The 22,162-nt window shown below is 38.6% G+C and overlaps 1 protein-coding gene across 1 annotated transcript in view; it reads right to left on the bottom strand.

Moving 5' to 3' along the window:
* Positions 1–16,214: 16,214 nt before the first annotated feature.
* Positions 16,215–22,162, bottom strand: part of LOC128699136 (uncharacterized) — a 31,546-nt gene continuing 25,598 nt past the window's right edge. Inside the window, exon 2 of the mRNA XM_053791678.2 lies at positions 16,215–19,698. Coding sequence (XP_053647653.2) covers positions 19,452–19,698 — 247 coding nt within the window. The 3' untranslated portion in view covers positions 16,215–19,451. The remainder of the gene's footprint in view (positions 19,699–22,162) is intronic.

The following is a 22,162-nucleotide window of genomic DNA, read 5'->3' as shown; positions in this document are numbered from 1 at the left end:
TCCACATCTTACAAAAATAAAAATGATAATGTTGTTTTTGTTGCTTAAGACTACAAATGCAACAGAAATATTATTTACCTTAAATTGTGGTTGCTAGTGTATGTCAGTAATTGTGAGGAGAGTGGAGATGCATGGTGTGGCCCTACTGGGCTGAGGTGGATAGTTGTTGGTTGTCAGCAGAAGTGGATAGTTGAGGTTCTGTTACTGAAGTCGATGGTTGTATTGGAGTGTGCATAAATTCTGTAATGGATCTCTGGCTTCTTTAACCCTGCAGTATATTATACAGCTGATGGTAAGGCATCATCAGCTGCTCTAGACCTTGTTTCAAAGCATTGCTTCTAGATTTGTCAGGGTCCTCTTCAGTGAAAAAGTCTGCTAGTTTAGCAGCAACATGAAACTGCTCACGTAACTGCTGCAATGTTAACTGTTTTTCTTTAGGTTCTTCATCTTCTGTTATGTGGCTCCCTTGTATCTGTGCATCGTACTCTGCCAACATTTCCTTTGGTCTCCTGTCTTCATCATCATCTTCTAAGAGCTCATTCACATCTTCCTTCATATCTTCAAAGCCATCACCTGGTTATCTCCTTGCCAGCAGAACAATTTCCTAAATCTGACTCAAGCAAGGGAAAAAAACCAATGAAAGAATTAACTACAGAAGGCCATAACTATCCCCAGCCTTCATTTAATGTTGATTGGGGCACTTCATTCCATGCATCTCTAGCATAGCTAATGGCATCTGCAATGTTAAATTTATTCCAGTACTGCTAGGTTGGAGTCAGAGTCCATCTGAATTACTCCCACTCCTGCAAACTGAACTGTGTTAAGTTAATTTTACGAAGTATTGTATAAAAGTTTGCTTCAATTTTTCATTAATATAATAACCAAAATGTGCCAAATAAATCCGTGTAATATGAGGGTCTCCTGTATACTAAAAATGTTATAAATGGTGCAAAGGTGACATTAAAGTAATATCAAAGATGATTGACACAAACTCACTACCATTATGGTATGCTCCTCGTTTAGCAACGAATTCGATTACTGATGTGGTCTTAGGAACAGAACTCTGTCGTTAAGTGAGGAGAGGCTATATATATGTTGTGCTGAATAGGTAAAACTGATATATTTTCTTCATTTATGTTAATGTAAAAAGTAATAATTTTGTATCAAAAGAACCTTAGAAAACTTACTTAACTTTATTATAACAAGCACAATTTAATTTAGCCTAATCCAGCTAAATATATTTTAGATAAGTTTACAATAATTTAATAATAAACAAACAATGAAATACTGTATATTTTTTTCTTTAGGTTCAGAATGATTTTTGTGTAATTATTGCATACACAAATTCTCACTTGCCTTATTTGGCAAGAAGAGCATTGCTATTTAAGCCAAAATTGCAAGTTTTACCTATTCAGCATGACATATACAGTAGGGCCCCACTTTACAATGTTTCGCCTTACGGCATTCCACTAATACGGCGATGTCAAATTATGACCAAAACTTGCTATACGGCAAGCGGTCTTTCAAATATGGTGTGCCCCACCCGGTTTGTTTACATTCTCCATGACCACATCCATTATGTCTGGGAACTTTCCAAAATTTCAAGTGTTTTAAAGTTATTGCATATTTTATATGTACTCTGATAACTATACTTATTATACCTGTACCTAAATATGCTTACACACTGTGCTGGTGTGCAGGTACACATTAAAATCGCTAAATCTCTCTACTCACGACGCCAATACTACGTAATAATAATTGCTTTTGGGCACATTAAATGTCTTATTTTACATTAATATAGACATTTTCATTAATCCATCTATGATATTTTCCACAAAATTATATAAGAAACACTTTACATAGCATATAAACATGATACACTCGTAGAATAAAAATTGACGTAAATATGAGATTTGTTTACAAAGCAGCTGTATAGGTAGTGTTGGAAGAATTATGTTTTCTCTAGTCAAACGCTGGGGGATAACTGTAGAAAAATATTCCTTTCATATGCCTTCACTCTATATATAGCAATTCATGACCCTTGTGGGTTTAGCGCTTTTTTATTATGATAATAATAATATCATCTTCATTCACTCTGAAAATGGTGTGTTGCATGAGAATGGGAGTGTTGCTGTTTGTTTATTCTGTACTAACTTCTACACAATGTAAGAGTATTTGTATTGTGAGGTAATTATTATTATAATAAAAAAAATATTGTTAGGTAAAAGTTTTACAAACATATTAATACACATTAATTTTGCTTGACCAAGTGGTCGCCCACTATCTGTTCAGTTTGTGTTTTTACTTTGTCTGAACTCTGTATCTCGTTCTCTCTCTCGTTTACTCTTTCGTTGACTAATTGGTTCTCATTGACTATGGCGTCTAAGCTTAGCTGTGATTTTAGCTGTGATAAAAAGAGGAGTCATAAACTTCTTGGTTTAAGTGCCAAGTTAGAGGATGATGGTGTGCCATTCTGATTTTATTCAATAAACACCCTGCCACTCACCTCTCACACATAAATATTAATATTTTAAGGTAAATAATAAGTGTACTCTGTGTGCATCTTACCTTTTATTGTGTTTTTAATGCCTATTTCTATTGCTAACTTAATATAAGTTAGTGTAAACTTGTTGTCTGGCATTTATTGCATATTTTATGTGTGCTCTAATAATAATACTTTTAGACCTGTGTGGTAGCTGGGCAGAGGGACAACATTACATTTTCAGACGTGTATGAATCTGCATTTGGCCCAGCCACTCCACCACTCCGCTTTTGTTTACAATTTTCGGCATGAATTATTTGTTACTTCTCCCTTCATTTATGATGGCATCTAAAGATAGTTGTTAGAAATGATTAAATTCAGTGGACAAGGTATGCCGATGCTAATAATATGGCTCTGGGCCACAGTGTAGGTAGCCAGTAGGTGTAGCCCAGGCGGGCTACACCTACTGGCTACCTACACTGACTTCCTACAAATAAATACTACTCGCTTCTCTTCTTACATTAAGACTACACATATTTTAAGGTAAATAATGAGTGTACTGTATGTATATTTTAACTCTCTGGGCTGTTATAAATATCGTATATTAAGTATGAGACGGGGAGCCAGGGCTACCTACACCTGACTTCCGACAAATAAGTACTACTCACCTCTCGCCCTACATTGAGATTACAAATACTTTAAGATAAGTAATGAATATACTGTGTATGCATTTAACTTTTTGTGGTTTTTAATGCCAAGTTCTATTACTAACTTAGTATAATTTAGTGTAAATTTTTTTTTTTTTTTTTTTTCAAACAAGTCGGTCGTCTCCTACCGAGGCAGGGTGACCCAAAAAAGAAAGAAAATCCCCAAAAAGAAAATACTTTCATCATCATTCAACACTTTCACCACACTCACACATTATCACTGCTTTTGCAGAGGTGCCCAGAATACAACAGTTTAGAAGCATATACATATAAAGATACACAACATATCCCTCCAAACTGCCAATATCCCAAACCACTCCTTTAAAGTGCAGGCATTGTACTTCCCATTTCCAGGACTCAAGTCCGACTATATGAAAATAACCGGTTTCCCTGAATCCCTTCACTAAATATTACCCTGCTCACACTCCAACAGTCTGGTATTTATATGCATTTATAAATGGAAAAAATGGCATTCTGCTTTCTGGCGAGAGCCTGATATCTAACCCTCCATATAAGTGAGCGAGTGTGAGTGTACTCACCTATTTGTACTCACCTATTTGTGGTTGCAGGGGTCGAGTCACAGCTCCTGGCCCTGCCTCTTCGCTGATTGTGTGTGCGTGTGTGTGTGTGTGTGTGTGTGTGTGTGTGTGTGTGGTATATTTTTATTTTTTTTTTTTTTCAACAAGTCGGCCGTCTCCCACCGAGGCAGGGTGACCCAAAAAAGAAGGAAAATCCCCAAAAAGAAAATACTTTCATCATCATTCAACACTTTTATCATCATTCAAACATAATCACTGTTTTTGCAGAGGTGCTCAGAACACAACAGTTTAGAAGCATATACGTATAAAGATACACAACATATCCCTCCAAACTGCTAATATCCCGAAACCCCTCCTTTAGAGTGCAGGCACTGTACTTCCCATTTCCAGGACTCAAGTCCGGCTATATAAAAATAACCAGTTTCCCTGAATCCCTTCACTAAATATTACCCTGCTCACACTCCAACAGATTATCAGGTCCCAACTACCATTCGTCTCCATTCATTCCTATTGAACACGCTCATGCACGCCTGCTGGAAGTCCAAGCCCCTCGCTTATATATATATATATATATATATATATATATATATATATATATATATATATATATATATATATATATATTTTCATATAATCGGACTTGAGTCCTGGAAATGGGAAGTACAATGCCTGCACTTTAAAGGAGGGGTTTGGGATATTGGCAGTTTGGAGGGATATGTTGTGTATCTTTATACGTATATGCTTCTAAACTGTTGTATTCTGAGCACCTCTGCAAAAACAGTGATTATGTGTGAGTGTGGTGAAAGTGTTGAATGATGATGAAAGCATTTTCTTTTTGGGGATTTTCTTTCTTTTCTGAGTCACCCTGCCTCGGTGGGAGACGACCAACTTGTTGAGAGAGAGAAAAAATATATATATATATATATATATATATATATATATATATATATATATATATATATATATATATATATATATATATATATATATATATATTGTCCATGGGGAAGTGGAAAAGAATCTTTCCTCCGTAAGCCATGCGTGTCGTATGAGGCGACTAAAATGCCGGGAGCAATGGGCTAGTAACCCCTTCTCCTGTATACAATTACTAAAAAAGAGAAGAAGAAAAACTTTATAGAAAGTTTTTCTTTTTCGGGCCACCCTGCCTTGGTGGGAGTCGGCCGGTGTGATAATAAAAAAAATAAAAAAATATATATATATATATATATATATATATATATATATATATATATATATATTATATATATATTATATATATATATATATATATATTATATATATATATATATTGTAGTAGGTTGGTAGACAGCAACCGCCCAGGGAGGTACTACCGTCCTGCCAAGTGAGTGTAAAACGAAAGCCTGTAATTGTTTTACATGATGGTAGGATTGCTGGTGTCTTTTGTCTGTCTCATAAATATGCAAGATTACAGGTAAGTCTAGCTACTTCTGCTTACACTTAGGTCACACTACACATACATGTACAAGCATATATATACACACCCCTCTGGGTTTTCTTCTATTTTCTTTCTAATTCTTCTTCTTGTTTATTTCCTCTTATCTCCATGGGGAAGTGGAACAGAATTCTTCCTCTGTAAGCCATGCGTGTCGTAAGAGGCGACTAAAATGCCGGGAGCAAGGGGCTAGTAACCCCTTCTCCTGTATATATTACTAAATTTAAAAGGAGAAACTTCAGTTTTTTCTTTTGGGCCACCCCACCTCAGTGGGATATGGCTGGTACGTTGAAAGAAGAAAGATATAGTGTATATATATATATATATATATATATATATATATATATATATATATATATATATAAATATATATATACATATATATATAATATATATATACATACATACATTTTCATATAGTCGGACTTGAGTCCTGGAAATGGGAAGTACAATGCCTGCACTTTAAAGGAGGGGTTTGGGATATTGGCAGTTTGGAGGGATATGTTGTGTATCTTTATACGTATATGCTTCTAAACTGTTGTATTCTGAGCACCTCTGCAAAAACAGTGATTATGTGCGAGTGTGGTGAAAGTGTTGAATGATGATGAAAGTATTTTCTTTTTGGGGATTTTCTTTCTTTTCTGAGTCACCCTGCCTCGGTGGGAGACGACCAACTTGTTGAGAGAGAGAAAAATATATATATATATATATATATATATATATATATATATATATATATAATATATATATATATTATATATTGTAGTAGGTTGGTAGACAGCAACCACCCAGGGAGGTACTACCATCCTGCCAAGTGAGTGTAAAACGAAAACCTGTAATTGTTTTACATGATGGTAGGATTGCTGGTGTCGTTTGTCTGTCTCATAAATATGCAAGATTACAGGCATGTCTTGCTACTTCTACTTACACTTAGGTCACACTACACATACATGTACACGTTTATTTATACACACTCATCTGAGTTTTCTTTGATTTTATCTTAATAGTTCTTGGTCTTATTACTTTTCCTTTTATATCCATGGGGAAGTGGAATAAGAATCTTTCCTCCGTAAGCCATGCGTGTTGTAAAAGTCAACTAAAATGCCGGGAACAATGGGCTAGTAACCCCTTTTCCTGTAAAGATTACTAAAAAGAATAAGAAGAAGAAAATTGTCAAAGTGGGAAGACTGAATGTGCGTGGATGTTGTGCAAGTGTTCGCATCGCTATTGGGCCGTGCGGACGTGCTGCGCAGTAGCTCCTGATTGAGTTGGCATTTGCGCAGTGTTGACGTGTACTTGGCTCTGTGAAGACCTGTTTGCGCGCTCTCTAGAATTGAAGCAAGATGCCCTCCATCGAGCAACTTTACCAACAGCTTAAGGAAGAATTGAGGTTGGCGAATTTGGAAATTCGGCGATTGACCGAGGAGAACAAGAAGATTCGTAGTAGTCCTCCTGTTTTGAGTCCTCAGGTCAAGAAGGGAAACTGGTCAGTGGCTGGACAGCAGGGAAAGAAGTTGACGATCAAGAAGACGAATGGAAAGGTAGAAACGATGAAGAAGAAAGAGACTGCCGTGGAAACTGTTGTGGAAACATCCAATACATTCTCAGTGCTACAAGACGAATGTGAGTTGACTACTGGGAACGACACGACGAAAGACATTAAGGAAGGTAAGAATATTGTTGTTGTTGGGGATAGCCAAGTTAGGTATATGGATAGGGCGTTCTGCTTGAAGGACAGGAGTAGGAGACAGAGAGTTTGCTTTCCTGGGGCTGGGATGGAGGATATTGTTAGCCGTCTGGATGACATCATGAGAGGTAATGGGAGCAATCCTATTATCTGTCTCAGTGCTGGAGGCAACGATGTTGGCAGACGTAGGAGTGAGGACCTGATTAGCAGGTATAGGTCAGCAATAGAAATAATTAGAAGTAAGGGTGGGAACCCTCTCATATGTGGTATTTTGCCAAGGAGGGGAGTTGGAAGTGAATGGTTGTCCAGGGCAATTGGCGTCAATTGCTGGCTGGACAAATACTGTAAGGAAAATGCGGTAACATTCATTGACAACTGGGACCTCTTCTATGGCAGAAATGACATGTATGCTAGGGATGGGGTTCACTTATCTAGGTGTGGGGTGGGAGCACTGGCAACTGCAGTGGAGGGAGCAGTTAGGACTTTAAACTAGGAATAGTTAGTGGTATGGGTTTTGGCAGGAAAACAGTGAAGTCCCAGTGTAGTAATATTACGAGTTCTAGGGGAACTAGTAATAATAAGAACGAGATAGATATTGAAAAGCCAGGGACCTTGGGTGATAAAGACGGTAATAGGTTTAGTAGAAAAATAGAAATGAGCAGGAAGGGTAAAGAGAAAGGAGAGTCTTTCAATGTTTATTATGCTAATTGCCGTAGTGCTAGGAATAAGATGGACGAGTTGAGATTAGTTGCTAGTGTAGGTAACATTGATGTATTTGCCTTAACTGAGACGTGGTTTAATTCAAAAAGTCGGGACATGCCTGCGGAATGTCATATTCAGGGTTTTAAATTGTTCCAAGAAGATAGAAGTATTGGGAGGGGGGGTGGGGTGGCATTGTACGTCCGAGATCGCTTGAACTGTTGCATAAAAACGGGTATTAAGTCTGAAGTAACACATACAGAGTCTGTTTGGATAGAATTTTCAGAGGGGCATGAAAAACTGATTTTAGGAGTGATATACCGTCCCCCTAACTTAGATAGGGACCAAGGGAAACTACTATGGGAGGAAATTGTTAAGGCCACAAGGCACGATAATGTAGTAATTCTAGGAGACTTTAACTTTAGTCATGTTGATTGGAATTTCTTGACTGGGAATTTAGAATCGTACGACTTCTTAGAAGTATTTCAGGATTGTTTTTTGAAGCAGTTTGTGACAGAACCTACAAGGGGAAATAACCTGCTTGACTTAGTTATGGCAAACAATGAATCCCTTGTTAATAATTTAGAAATTTCAGAGGAACTGGGTGCTAGCGACCACAAATCAATTACATTTAGCATTGAATGGAAGTACGATAGTAGCGATAACTCAGTAACAGTCCCAGATTTTCGCTTAGCAGATTACGATGGGCTTAAAGAACACTTATCATCTGTTGACTGGGGTAACGAAGAGAGCTATCAATATGACAGTTTTCTGAACACTATACATGCTGCTCAAAGAGCGTTTATCCCATATAAAGAAATTAGATCAAATAGAAATGACCCAAAATGGATGAATAATAGGCTCAAATATCTACTAGGGCATAAGAAAGGAATTTATAGGCGTATCAAAAGAGGTGAGGGTCATCTTATGAATCAGTATATTGACATTAAGAGGGACATTAAAAAGGGGATAAGAAAAGCTAAAAGGGACTATGAAATTAAAGTTGCTAGGGATTCTAAAACTAACCCAAAAAGTTTTTTCCAGGTCTATAGAACAAAAGTTAGAGATAAGATAGGTCCCCTTAAAAATAACTATGGGCACCTTACTGACAATGAGAATGAAATGTGCTTGATTTTAAATAATTATTTTCTCTCAGTTTTTACACAGGAAGACACTAACAATATTCCAGTAATTAATTTTTACAGTGGGCTAGAAGAAGATAAATTATGTAACATCACAGTCACTAGTGAGATGGTTGTGAGGCAGATAGACAGACTGAAGCAAAATAAGTCGCCGGGTCCTGATGAGGTTTTTTCAAGGGTTCTTAAGGAATGCAAAATGGAACTCTGTGAACCATTAACTAATATTTTTAATTTATCTCTTCAAACAGGTGTAGTGTCTGATATGTGGAAGATGGCTAATGTAACTCCTATTTTTAAAACAGGGGACAAGTCGTTACCGTCAAATTACCGCCCAATAAGCCTGACCTCAATTGTAGGCAAATTACTAGAGTCAATTATAGCTGAGATTATAAGAAGCCATCTCGATAAGCATAGCTTGATTAATGATACTCAGCATGGATTCACAAGAGGCCGGTCTTGTCTAACTAATTTATTAACTTTCTTCAGTAAAGCTTTTGAGGCTGTTGACCACAATAAAGAATTTGATATTATTTACTTAGATTTTAGTAAGGCTTTTGATAGAGTTCCGCACCATAGACTGTTAAAGAAAGTGGCAGCCCATGGCATTGGGGGAAAAGTGCTCTCGTGGATCGAGTCATGGCTCACTGACAGGAAGCAGAGAGTGTCCATAAATGGGGTTAAATCCGAGTGGGGATCTGTAACAAGTGGCGTTCCACAGGGATCAGTCTTGGGCCCGTTGTTGTTTATAATATATATCAATGATCTTGATGAGGGAATTACTAGTGATATGAGCAAATTCGCCGATGACACAAAGATAGGTAGGATAATTGATTCAAACGTAGATGTTAGGGAACTTCAGGAGGACTTAAACAAACTCTATTCTTGGTCAGAAAAGTGGCAGATGCAGTTCAATGTAGATAAGTGCAAGGTTCTGAAGCTTGGGAGTGCCCATAACCCTAGTACTTATAAATTAAATGATGTAGAACTTAGCCATACAGATTGCGAAAAGGACTTGGGGGTTATGGTGAGCAGCAACCTTAAACCAAGACAGCAATGCCTAAGCGTACGTAATAAGGCAAATAGATTACTGGGATTTATATCAAGAAGTGTAAGCAACAGAAGTCCAGAGGTCATACTGCAGCTTTATACATCATTAGTAAGGCCTCACCTTGATTATGCAGCTCAGTTCTGGTCTCCGTATTACAAAATGGACATAAATTCGTTAGAAAACATTCAGCGTAGGATGACTAAATTAATACATAGCATCAGAAATCTTCCTTATGAAGAAAGATTGAAGACTCTTAAGTTACATTCACTTGTTAGACGAAGAATGAGGGGAGACCTGATCGAAGTGTATAAGTGGAAGATAGGTATTAATAAAGGGGATATTAATAAGGTCTTGAGGATGTCTCTCCAAGAGAGAACCCGCAGTAATGGATTTAAATTAGATAAGTTTAGATTTAGAAAGGACATAGGAAAGTATTGGTTTGGAAATAGGGTAGTTGATGAGTGGAACAGTCTACCTAGTTGGGTTATTGAGGCTAGGACTTTGGGTAGTTTCAAATCTAGGTTGGATAAGTACATGAGTGGGAAGGGTTGGATTTGAGTGGGACTTTCACATCAGAGCTTATTTCTTGGGTAGCATTGAAAATTGGGTTGGGTAAATGTTTTGTTAGTGGGATGAATTGTAAAGGACCTGCCTAGTATGGGCCAGCAGGCCTCCTGCAGTGTTCCTCCTTTCTTATGTTCTTATGTTCAAATGATAAGAAAGAGATGATTGTGGATGTTATGAATGAGAAGAAACTGGACGTTCTGTCTTTAAGTGAAACAAAGCTGAAGGGGGTGGGAGAGTTTCAATGGAGAGGAATAAATGGGATTAGGTCAGGGGTTTCAAATAGAGTTAGAGCTAAAGGAGTAGCAATAATGTTGAAGGATAAGCTATGGCAGGAAAAGAGGGACTACAAATGTATAAATTCAAGGATTATGTGGAGTAAAATAAAGATTGGATGTGAAAAGTGGGTTATAGTAAGCGTGTATGCACCTGGAGAAGAGAGAAGTGTAGAGGAGAGAGAGAGAGATTCTGGGAAATGTTGAGTGAATGCGTGGGGAGTTTTGAATCAAGTGTGAGAGTAATGGTGGTTGGGGATTTCAATGCTAAAGTGGGTAAAAATGTTATAGAGGGAGTAGTAGGTAAATTTGGGATGCCAGGGGTAAATGTAAATGGGGAGCCTTTAATTGAGCTATGTGTAGAAAGAAATTTGGTAATAAGTAATACATATTTTATAAAAAAGAGGATAAATAAATATACAAGGTATGATGTAGCACGTAATGAAAGTATTTTGTTAGATTATGTATTGGTGGATAAAAGGTTGATTGGTAGGCTCCAGGATGTACATGTTTATAGAGGGGCAACTGATATATCGGATCATTATTTAGTTGTAGCTACAGTTAGAGTAAGAGGTAGATGGGAAAAGAGAAAGGTGGCAACAACAAGTAAGAGGGAGGTGAAAGTGTATAAACTAAGGGAGGAGGAAGTTCGGGCGAGATATAAGCGACTGTTGGCAGAAAGGTGGGCTAGTGCAAAGATGAGTAGTGGGGGGGTTGAAGAGGGTTGGAATAGTTTTAAAAATGCAGTATTAGAATGTGGGGCAGAAGTTTGTGGTTATAGGAGGGTGGGGGCAGGAGGAAAGAGGAGTGATTGGTGGAATGATGAAGTAAAGGGTGTGATAAAAGAGAAAAAGTTAGCTTATGAGAGGTTTTTACAAAGCAGAAGTGTTATAATAAAAGCAGAATATATGGAGAGTAAAAGAAAGGTGAAGAGAGTGGTGAGAGAGTGCAAAAGGAGAGCAGATGATAGAGTGGGAGAGGCACTGTCAAGAAATTTTAATGAAAATAAGAAAAAAAATTTGGAGTGAGTTAAACAAGCTAAGAAAGCCTAGGGAAAGTATGGATTTGTCAGTTAAAAACAGAGTAGGGGAGTTAGTAGATGGGGAGAGGGAGGTATTAGGTAGATGGCGAGAATATTTTGAGGAACTTTTAAATGTTGAGGAAGAAAGGGAGGTGGTAATTTCATGCACTGGCCAGGGAGGTATACCATCTTTTAGGAGTGAAGAAGAGCAGAATGTAAGTGTGGTGGAGATATGTGAGGCATTACGTAGAATGAAAGGGGGTAAAGCAGCTGGAACTGATGGGATCATGACAGAAATGTTAAAAGCAGGGGGGGATATAGTGTTGGAGTGGTTGGTACTTTTGTTTAATAAATGTATGAAAGAGGGGAAGGTACCTAGGGATTGGCGGAGAGCATGTATAGTCCCTTTATATAAAGGGAAAGGGGACAAAAGAGATTGTAAAAATTATAGAGGAATAAGTTTACTGAGTATACCAGGAAAAGTATATGGTAGGGTTATAATTGAAAGAATTAGAGGTAAGACAGAATGTAGGATTGCGGATGAGCAGGGAGGCTTCAGAGTGGGTAGGAGATGTGTAGATCAAGTGTTTACATTGAAGCATATATGTGAACAGTATTTAGATAAAGGTAGGGAAGTTTTTATTGCATTTATGGATTTAGAAAAGGCATATGATAGAGTGGATAGAGGAGCAATGTGGCAGATGTTGCAAGTATATGGAATAGGTGGTAAGTTACTAAATGCTGTAAAGAGCTTTTATGAGGATAGTGAGGCTCAGGTTAGGGTGTGTAGAAGAGAGGGAGAATACTTCCCGGTAAAAGTAGGTCTTAGACAGGGATGTGTAATGTCACCATGGTTGTTTAATATATTTATAGATGGGGTTGTAAAAGAAGTAAATGCTAGGGTGTTCGGGAGAGGGGTGGGATTAAATTATGGGGAATCAAATTCAAAATGGGAATTGACACAGTTACTTTTTGCTGATGATACTGTGCTTATGGGAGATTCTAAAGAAAAATTGCAAAGGTTAGTGGATGAGTTTGAGAATGTGTGTAAAGGTAGAAAGTTGAAAGTGAACATAGAAAAGAGTAAGGTGATGAGGGTATCAAATGTTTTAGATAAAGAAAAATTGGATATCAAATTGGGGAGGAGGAGTATGTTAGAAGTGAATGTTTTCAGATACTTGGGAGTTGACGTGTCGGCGGATGGATTTATGAAGGATGAGGTTAATCATAGAACTGATGAGGGAAAAAAGGCGAGTGGTGCGTTGAGGTATATGTGGAGTCAAAAAACGTTATCTATGGAGGCAAAGAAGGGAATGTATGAAAGTATAGTAGTACCAACACTCTTATATGGATGTGAAGCTTGGGTGGTAAATGCAGCAGCGAGGAGACGGTTGGAGGCAGTGGAGATGTCCTGTCTAAGGGCAATGTGTGGTGTAAATATTATGCAGAAAATTCTGAGTGTGGAAATTAGGAGAAGGTGTGGAGTTAATAAAAGCATTAGTCAGAGGGCAGAAGAGGGGTTGTTGAGGTGGTTTGGTCATTTAGAGAGAATGGATCAAAGTAGAATGACATGGAAAGCATATAAATCTATTGGGGAAGGAAGGAGGGGTAGGGGTCGTCCTCGAAAGGGTTGGAAAGAGGGGGTAAAGGAGGTTTTGTGGGCTAGGGGCTTGGACTTCCAGCAAGCGTGCATGAGCGTGTTAGGAGTGAATGGAGGCGAATGATACTTGGGACCTGACGATCTGTTGGAGTGTGAGCAGGGTAATATTTAGTGAAGGGATTCAGGGAAACCGGTTATGTTCATATAGTCGGCCTTGAGTCCTGGAAATGGGAAGTACAATGCCTGCACTTTAAAGGAGGGGTTTGGGATATTGGCAGTTTGGAGGGATATGTTGTGTATCTTTATACGTATATGCTTCTAAGCTGTTGTATTCTGAGCACTTCTGCAAAAGCAGTGATAATGTGTGAGTGTGGCGAAAGTGTTGAATGATGAGGAAAGTATTTTCTTTTTGGGGATTTTCTTTCTTTTTTGGGTCACCCTGCCTCGGTGGGAGACGGCCGACTTTTTTAAAAAAAAAAAAAAAAAATATATATATATTTTTTTCAACAAGTCGGCCGTCTCCCACCGAGGCAGGGTGACCCCAAAAAATAAAGAAAATCCCCAAAAAGAAAATACTTTCATCATCATTCAACACTTTCACCACACTCGCACATTATCACTGTTTTTGCAGAGGTGCTCAGAATACAACAGTCTAGAAGCATACACATATAAAGATACACAACATATCCCTCCAAACTGCCAATATCCCAAACCCCTCCTTTAAAGTGCAGGCATTGTACTTCCCATTTCCAGGACTCAAGTCCGACTATATGAAAATAACCGGTTTCCCTGAATCCCTTCACTAAATATTACCCTGCTCACACTCCAACAGATCGTCAGGTCCCAAGCACCATTCGTCTCCATTCACTCCTATCTAACACGCTCACGCACGCGATAAAGTTTATTACAGTCAAACTGGTAAAAATCTCGAACTAAGATTAAAACAACATAAATATAGCATTAGAACTGGACAAGATTCCAATGCTCTATTTATTCATGTAAGAGATTTTAACCATCCAATTGATTTTCAAAAAGTTGAGAAAGTAGTATCAAGCAAGTCCATGGTCGACAGGAATATAATTGAATCTTGTTTCATAAAAAGCAGTTTTGACAATAATATGAATATTTCCTTTGGTTTATATAAATTAGATCCATTTATAATTAATAGAATTTGGGAAGAATTTAATAATACACTGGACAAATAAATAGCTTGGGGGTGAGTTGTGCAAAGGACTTATCTAAGTTGGCTCGCCGCGCGTCACGTGTTTAACCGTTGTGGGATCTGATAGTGAGGTGCTGGCCGGACCCCTTATATAGCTTCCTTGGATGCTTCACTTTCATAGTTCCTTGATAATGTGAGTAGTCACGAAAGCGCTTGGAATTTCTCTATTCTTTCAGAGTGGTTGTTTTGCATATATATATATATATATATATATATATATATATATATATATATATATATATATATATATATATATAAATATATATTTTTTCCAACAAGTTGGCCGTCTCCCACCGAGGCAGGGTGACCCAAAAAAGAAAGAAAATCCCCAAAAAGAAAATACTTTCATCATCATTCAACACTTTCGCCACACTCACACATTATCACTGCTTTTGCAGAGGTGCTCAGAATACAACAGTTTAGAAGCATATACGTATAAAGATACACAACATATCCCTCCAAACTGCCAATATCCCAAACCCCTCCTTTAAAGTGCAGGCATTGTACTTCCCATTTCCAGGACTCAAGTCCGACTATATGAAAGTAACCGGTTTCCCTGAATCCCTTCACTAAATATTACCCTGCTCACACTCCAACAGATCGTTAGGTCCCAAGTATCATTCGTCTCCATTCACTCCTATCTAACACGCCACCGAGGCGGGGTGGCCCAAAAGGAAAAACGAAAGTTTCTCCTTTTACATTTAGTAATATATACAGGAGACGGGGTTACTAGCCCCTTGCTCCTGGCATTTTAGTTGCCTCTTACAACACGCATGGCTTACGGAGGAAGAATTCTGATCCACTTCCCCATGAAGGTAAGAGGAAATAAACAAGAACAAGAACTAGTAAGAAAACCCAGAGGGGTGTGTATATATATGCTTGTACATGTATGTGTAGTGTGACCTAAGTGTAAGTAGAAGTAGCAAGATGTACCTAAAACCTTGCATGTTCATGAGACAGAATAATGGACACCAGCAATCCTACCATCATGTAAAACAATTACAGACTTTTGTTTTACACTCGCTTGGCAGGACGGTAGTACCTCCCTGGGCGGTTGCTGTCTACCAACCTACTACCTAGAATATATATACATATATATATACATATATATATACATATATATATACATATATATATACATACATATATATATACACCTACCATCCGACTTACGACCTGCTCGACGTATGACCATTCGACTTACGACCTGCTCGACGTATGACCATTCGACTTACGACCGTGTTTTGTATGCCAAATTTCTGGGAAATAAACAACTGTTTGTGTTGTACACAGTGTTTACCCCAAACCTTACTGTATAAAATACAGTACTAACAGCATAAAAAGTAAAGTAAAAAATGAAATACCAAAAAAAAGACAGTAAAATAAAGTCATTACAAAAATGCGGTGTTGATATTCAGTAGTAAGGTTCGACTTATGTCCATTTCGACTTACGACCGGTTGGTCAAAACCAAACTCGGTCGTAAGTCGGATGGTACCTGTAATATATATATTTATTCTTTCAACAAACCGGCCATATCCCACCAAGGTAGGGTGACCCAAAAAGAAAAAAAAAGTTTCTCTTTCTAACTTTAGTAATGTATACAGGAGAAGGGGTTACAAGTCCCTTGCTCCCATCATTTTAGTCGCCTCTTATGACATGCATGGCTTACGGAGGAAGAATTCTGTTCCACTTTCCCATGGTGTGCAATATAATCACAGTAAACAGGTGATATCACCACTGAAAAACAGTGAAATTCCAAGCACTTTTGTGATTGCTCACATTATCAAGTTGATAATGTGAGAAACCAATCAATCAAGTTTATTCTCTGTCAGATTACAAAGCGCAGTTTACATATTATAGGATATTGGTTACAATGTGTGGTTTACATATTATAAAATACTTATTACAGAGGGGGCCACTATCACGTCTAACATGACTAGGCATTTCAGGCACACTAAGATTAATTCAAACTCTATATTGGTACAGATTATGGAGCATGTTGATATTAAGGCTAGGTAACTGCATTACATTTTGTAAATTTAGCAATGTGAATGGTTTTGTCTTGATACGATACATAGTTTCTATTGGAGTATCTCGGGCAAACTTATGACTAGTTTAAGATTCATTCGGTAATAGTTTTATTACATATTTCTATGTTTACAGTCAATTGGGTGAGTGTAAGTGTAAATTGTGGGGAATCACAGATATCAAAAGTTGGTCTAGGTTGATTTTCCTGTGTGTATGATACAAGAGAATAGGTGGTTATGTAGTTAGTTGATGGTGGGGTGTATCAGGGAGATCAGATTAGAGTTTTCAGGTAGGGTGTTCCAGATTTTAGGTCCTTTTATGTACATTGAATTTTTGTATAGGTTTAGCTGGACATGGGGAATGTCATAGAGATTTTTTGTGCCTGGTGTTGTGCCTGTGGGTCCTGTCAACTATAAAGAAAATGTTTTAGTTCTGGGTTAATATTGGAATTTAAGGTTCTGTAAATGTAGGTCGCACAGTAGTAAGTGTGGCTGTTCTGTACAGTAAGTTTAGATCTTTGAAGAGTGGAGGGATGGGGTGTTGCCTGGGATTGGATTGTGTGATTATTCTTACTGCGGCTTTTTGTTGGGTTATTGGCTTTAGGTGTGTTGCTGCTGTTGATCCCCAGGCACAAATAGCATAGGTGAGGTAGGGATAGACGAGTGAATAGTATAGTGTGAGTAGGGCTGATTGTGACATGTAGTAATGTATCTTGGAGAGGATCCCAACTGTTTTGGATACTTATTTTGTTATGTGTTGGGTATGGGTGCTGAAATTCAGGTTGCTGTCGAGGTGTAGGCCTAGGAATTTGCCCTCATTATGTTTGGCAATAAGAGTGTTGTCAATCTTAAGTTGTGCAACACCTGCTCTGTTACCAAACATAATATAAAAGATTTTGTCAGTGTTAAGTGTAAGTTTGTTGGCTGTCATCCAAGTAGATATTTTAAGTAGCTCCTCATTAACAATGGCATTGAGTGTGGCAAGATTTGGGTGGGAGATGACAAATCATGTCATCAGCAAAGAGAATGGGTTTCAGGTGTTGTGAGACATTGGGAAGATCATTGATGTATAAGAGGAAGAGCAGGGGACCAAGGACACTTCCCTGTGGCACGTGGCACTCCAGTATCAAGTGGCCATGTTGATGAGGTTGTGTCTTTAATGGTGACATACTGATACCTATTAGTAAGGTAGGATTTGAAATATGCAAGTGCATGGCCTCTTATACCATAATGGTCAGGTTTGTGGAGCAGGATGCCATGGTCTACTGTCAAAAGCTTTTCTTAGGTCAATAAAAAAGCACTTGGAATTCCACTATTTTTTCACAGTGGTTGTTCTGCATGTGAATATGCACACATGCATGCACACATACACACACACACACATATATATATATATACATGTATATATAATCACCTGAAATGCCTAACTTTCTTGAGGAGGGTTCTCTTGACATTAACCTTCCTTCAGTGACTAGTGTACCTTTTATGTGCCTAGGATTTGAAATAAGCTGAGGAAGGGTAATACTGTACCTCCTAGACTGTGGAAAGAGAGAGAGAGATTAACGCTAGAATTGGCTTGTGTTCCTGCTCGCTTGTAAGGCGAGCCACATCATAAAAACTGTGCATTTTAACTGGTTAATATATAATATTTAGATGGTTCTGCAGTGGGTCATGTGCTTATTGGTCGCCCCACTTATACTAAATAATATATGCATTAGTGACTTTTTATCGTCAAATATATATACTGTACAATTCTTTAGAATAGGTGAAAATAATTTTTAATTACAGCAATGTGCTTTATTATGCTAGTTTTCCCCTCAAGGAAGGTTCCTTGATGTTGGTGAGGGGCTCTTGATTTAGGGAATTGGATCTGTGCTCCAGTTCCCCGAATTAAGCCTGAATGCCTTCCACATCCCCTCCCCCAGGCGCTGTATAATCCTCCGGGTTTAGCGCTTCCCCCTTGATTATAATAATAATATGCTAGTTTTACAGACTTAAAATTGGTAAGAGAGACTATCCACATGAGTCAAATGAATCTGAAGTTTTTCCTAATGTCAAAATTTATTAAGATTGTTTTAAGTGTTTCTTTTCAGGAAGGGTCAGAATTGTATCTTGAGAAAAGCTCACGTGAAAACCTCATGTTTACTGCCAGGCTATGGCCAATATACACCTTGTAATATTAGCATACTAACCTACTGTAATTCCATTATATTCTGTGAAATCTAGACAAAAACATTAATATGACATACAATAATATATTACGTAATGAGTCGCTCCACCTTTAAAAAATAAGCTGTTAGCAATACCGTGGTTGGTACAATACTGTGCTTGGTACAGTACTGTGACTGCAAGAATATCTACACTTTGGAGAAGAAACTTCAGGCAACACTTGTTTCATCCTGGAGCATTATTAAGTTAAAACTGACTTGATAATGGTGTAGAAAGAGCTGGGGGTTAAAGTTTCGCCTCCAGAGCTATGGAAATTTCTTTACCTGTTAGGTAAAGTATGTCCGTTTTGCTGCAAAATTAACCCTTCAGCTGTCCAAACATAGATCTACATTTTTGCGCATAGCGGTCCGACCTTGATTTTCTCCATTTGAAAGCATGTAAAAAAAAAAAAAAAAAACGTACCTCTATGTTCGGACAGTTTAAGGGTTAATACCTAGCACATGTAAAAACATTTTATAACGTGAGTAAATATTTTCCTTGGAAGGAGAGCGAATCTTTACATAATCCAAATAACTTATCATCCCTAGGTAAGTTGATATTCCATTGACAATAAGAGCAGTAAGCCCTTATCAGTGGGTTACTAGAGGTTGAGGCTATACATTGTAGTAGGTTCGCTGGTCTTGTCTCGGCCCGGGTCTTTTCCAGGTGGTGACCCGGCGTACCTATAAGATTGAGCCCTGCATTATGGTAGGTCAAGGCTATAAGAATGAGCACCATGTTATGGTAAGTCGAAACTACACAAATACAGGAGTCATGATGGGAGTCGAAAAAGCGACTTCGCGCATCATGCTATTGTCAGTATTCCTGAAGTCCTGAGGCCTCCAGCACAGGAGGCTCTCCAGAAACCAGATGATTGGCGTAAAGACGAAGAGTGCTAAGAAGATGACAAGGATGGCAAGGAAGGCGACTGGTTGGTTATGACCCACCAAGGACATGGAGCTTACATATGCCAGCAAGAAGGAGTACACCACGATGTATATACTGCAAAGAGGAGGACTGAGATTAACACACTATTTGTGGTTCACGTGATTTGCTATTTATGTGTACAGTGGACCCTTGGCTATCGGCAGTAATTCATTCCAGAAGGCCGGCCTAAATCTGAAATGGCCGATGACCAAAATAATTATTCCTATAAGAATTGATGTAAATACAATTAATCTGTTCCAGACACCCAAAAATATTCACAAAAAATGCATTTTTTAGAGATTATAGTTTTACATACACAAAGCAATGAGAACTAAGAGAAATAAATACATGAACAATTAAATCAGTATTACATACCTTTATTGATGACTGTTGTTGGCTTATGGAAGATAGAGAGGAGAGTTTATTAAGGACTTCAGGTATCAAAGCCCTATCTGGGGTTACTTCCCTTCTTTGTATTTTAATTATTATAATCAGAAAGAAGTGCTAAACCACAAGGGTTATACAGCACTGCAGGGCAGGGAAGGGAAGGATGTGAGGGTATCAGGTAGCAAGAGGGAGAGGGATGATTAATAGGTTATGGAGTACAGTGGGGATAGTGCAGGGGTAGAGGGTAGCAAGAGACTGAGGTAGAAAGGACTGAGGGGAGTGCTAAAAGTATCATCATCAGAGTTTGTGGAGTAAATCAGTTGCTGTCAAAAAGTCAGTGAGAGAGTCCAGATTAAAGGAGGGTCCTTCAGCAAGAAGGGAAGGTAAAGAAAGAGCAGCAGAGGGGAGACGACGACGTGGGTAAATTCTGCGTGCTCGTTGATAGTGGGCAGTCCAACAGAATCTGGCTAACAGATACTGGAACCACCTGACAATTATCTCAGAGAGGAACAAGGCACCTTTCCATGAGATACCCGTGAGTAAGACAAATGTGGCTGATGCTAAGACGGGAGAGAGTAGTCTCCCAACATTGATGCTGATGACAAGAAGATGGCCAGTAACCTATACTCGGTTTAATAGGATGAAGTTTGTTATAGAGCAGATCACACCAGTGTTGTTGCCAATGGGTGCGAAGGTGGGTAGCAATTACAGCAAAATAGTCCGTGAATGGAACACCTCTATATGATACTGGGAAGTCATGTACTGCTGACTGCGCAGCAGTGTCTGCCTGTTCATTGCCCTGTATATCAACATGACCAGGGACCTAACAAAAAATGATATCTTTGTGCTTGGTAGAGATACGGCGTAACCAAAGTTGGATACGGAGAACTAGAGGGCGAGGTGTATAAAATTTTCGTATAGCCTGTAAAGCACTAAGGGAGTCTGAAACCACCACAAATGGTGATACAGGCATAGATGCAATATGGATAAGTGCTGCAAGAATGGCATACAATTCAACAGTAAAAATGCTAGCCGAGGATAGTAAATGCCCTTGCACGATACTGTCCCGAAACACTGCTGCGAATCCGACACCGTCAGAAGACTTAGAACCATCTGTATACACTGCAGTGGCATGAACATGAGAGTGGAAGTGGTCAAGAAAAACAGAGTGGGAAACTACCATAGGCAGTTGGGCTTTCACACATGGCAGTAAGAAAGAAGAGACATGAACAGCTGGAACTTCCCAAGGGGGTAGGGAAAAGTGAGATGCTACATGAACATAGAAAGGTGGTAACTGAAGGGAAGACAAGAGTGAATGTAGGCAAAGAGAAAAGAGATGGCGTAAACAGGGGCTACGAACAAATAATGTCTACTAACATCAGTGACTATTCTATATATGGAAGGAGTGCGGAGATCACAAGAGTGAACATAATAGCGAAGGCAATGAGCATCACGGCGATTGGACAAGGATGGAGTATTCGCTTCTGCATAGAGACACTCAACAGGTGAAGAGCGAAAAGCGTGAAGAGCGAAAAGCACCAAGGCATAAATGAAATCCCTGGTGATGGATGAGATTAAGGTTAGAGAGAGTAGCAGGAGAGGCCACCAAATAGATCTGATCACCATAGAGTTTTGATAAAATTAGGGCTGAATGTAGGCGAAGGAGAGTTCTATGATCAGCTCCCCATGAAAGATGAGCAAGGGTTTTAAGAAGGTTCAGCCGGCTGTGACAAGTTGCCTTCAGAGAGGTAATGTGAGGTTTCTAGGTTAACCTACAGTCAAACAGATGGCCTAGAAACAATGGATGATCAGAGATGACAAAGTCTATTGAAAGTAATTTGGCGAGTTTTAGTACTGGAAAATTCAAACTCATGCGTGGTGGCCCAGTTGGAAACACAGTTGACCACATGCTGGAGAGAAACTGTAATGAGGTGACAGTCAGTGGCTGCACAAGCTATAGCGAAGTCATCAACATAGAGATGACCAAATATTGGATGGAAGAAGAAAGGCCAAATCATTTATAGCAAGGATAAAACGTGTTGTGCTCAGAACACATCCCTGAGGGACACCTTCAGCTTGGACAAAGTCCGGGGAGAACATATTAACCCGAACACAGAAATGTCTGTCAGGAAGCTCTTAAAGAAGGATGGTA

Source organism: Cherax quadricarinatus, chromosome 54 (genome assembly GCF_038502225.1).
Source record: "Cherax quadricarinatus isolate ZL_2023a chromosome 54, ASM3850222v1, whole genome shotgun sequence".
In the NCBI taxonomy this organism is placed as follows: domain Eukaryota; kingdom Metazoa; phylum Arthropoda; class Malacostraca; order Decapoda; family Parastacidae; genus Cherax; species Cherax quadricarinatus.
The sequence above is the reverse complement of the archived record's forward strand: the minus strand, read 5'-3'. Positions and strand labels throughout refer to the sequence as shown.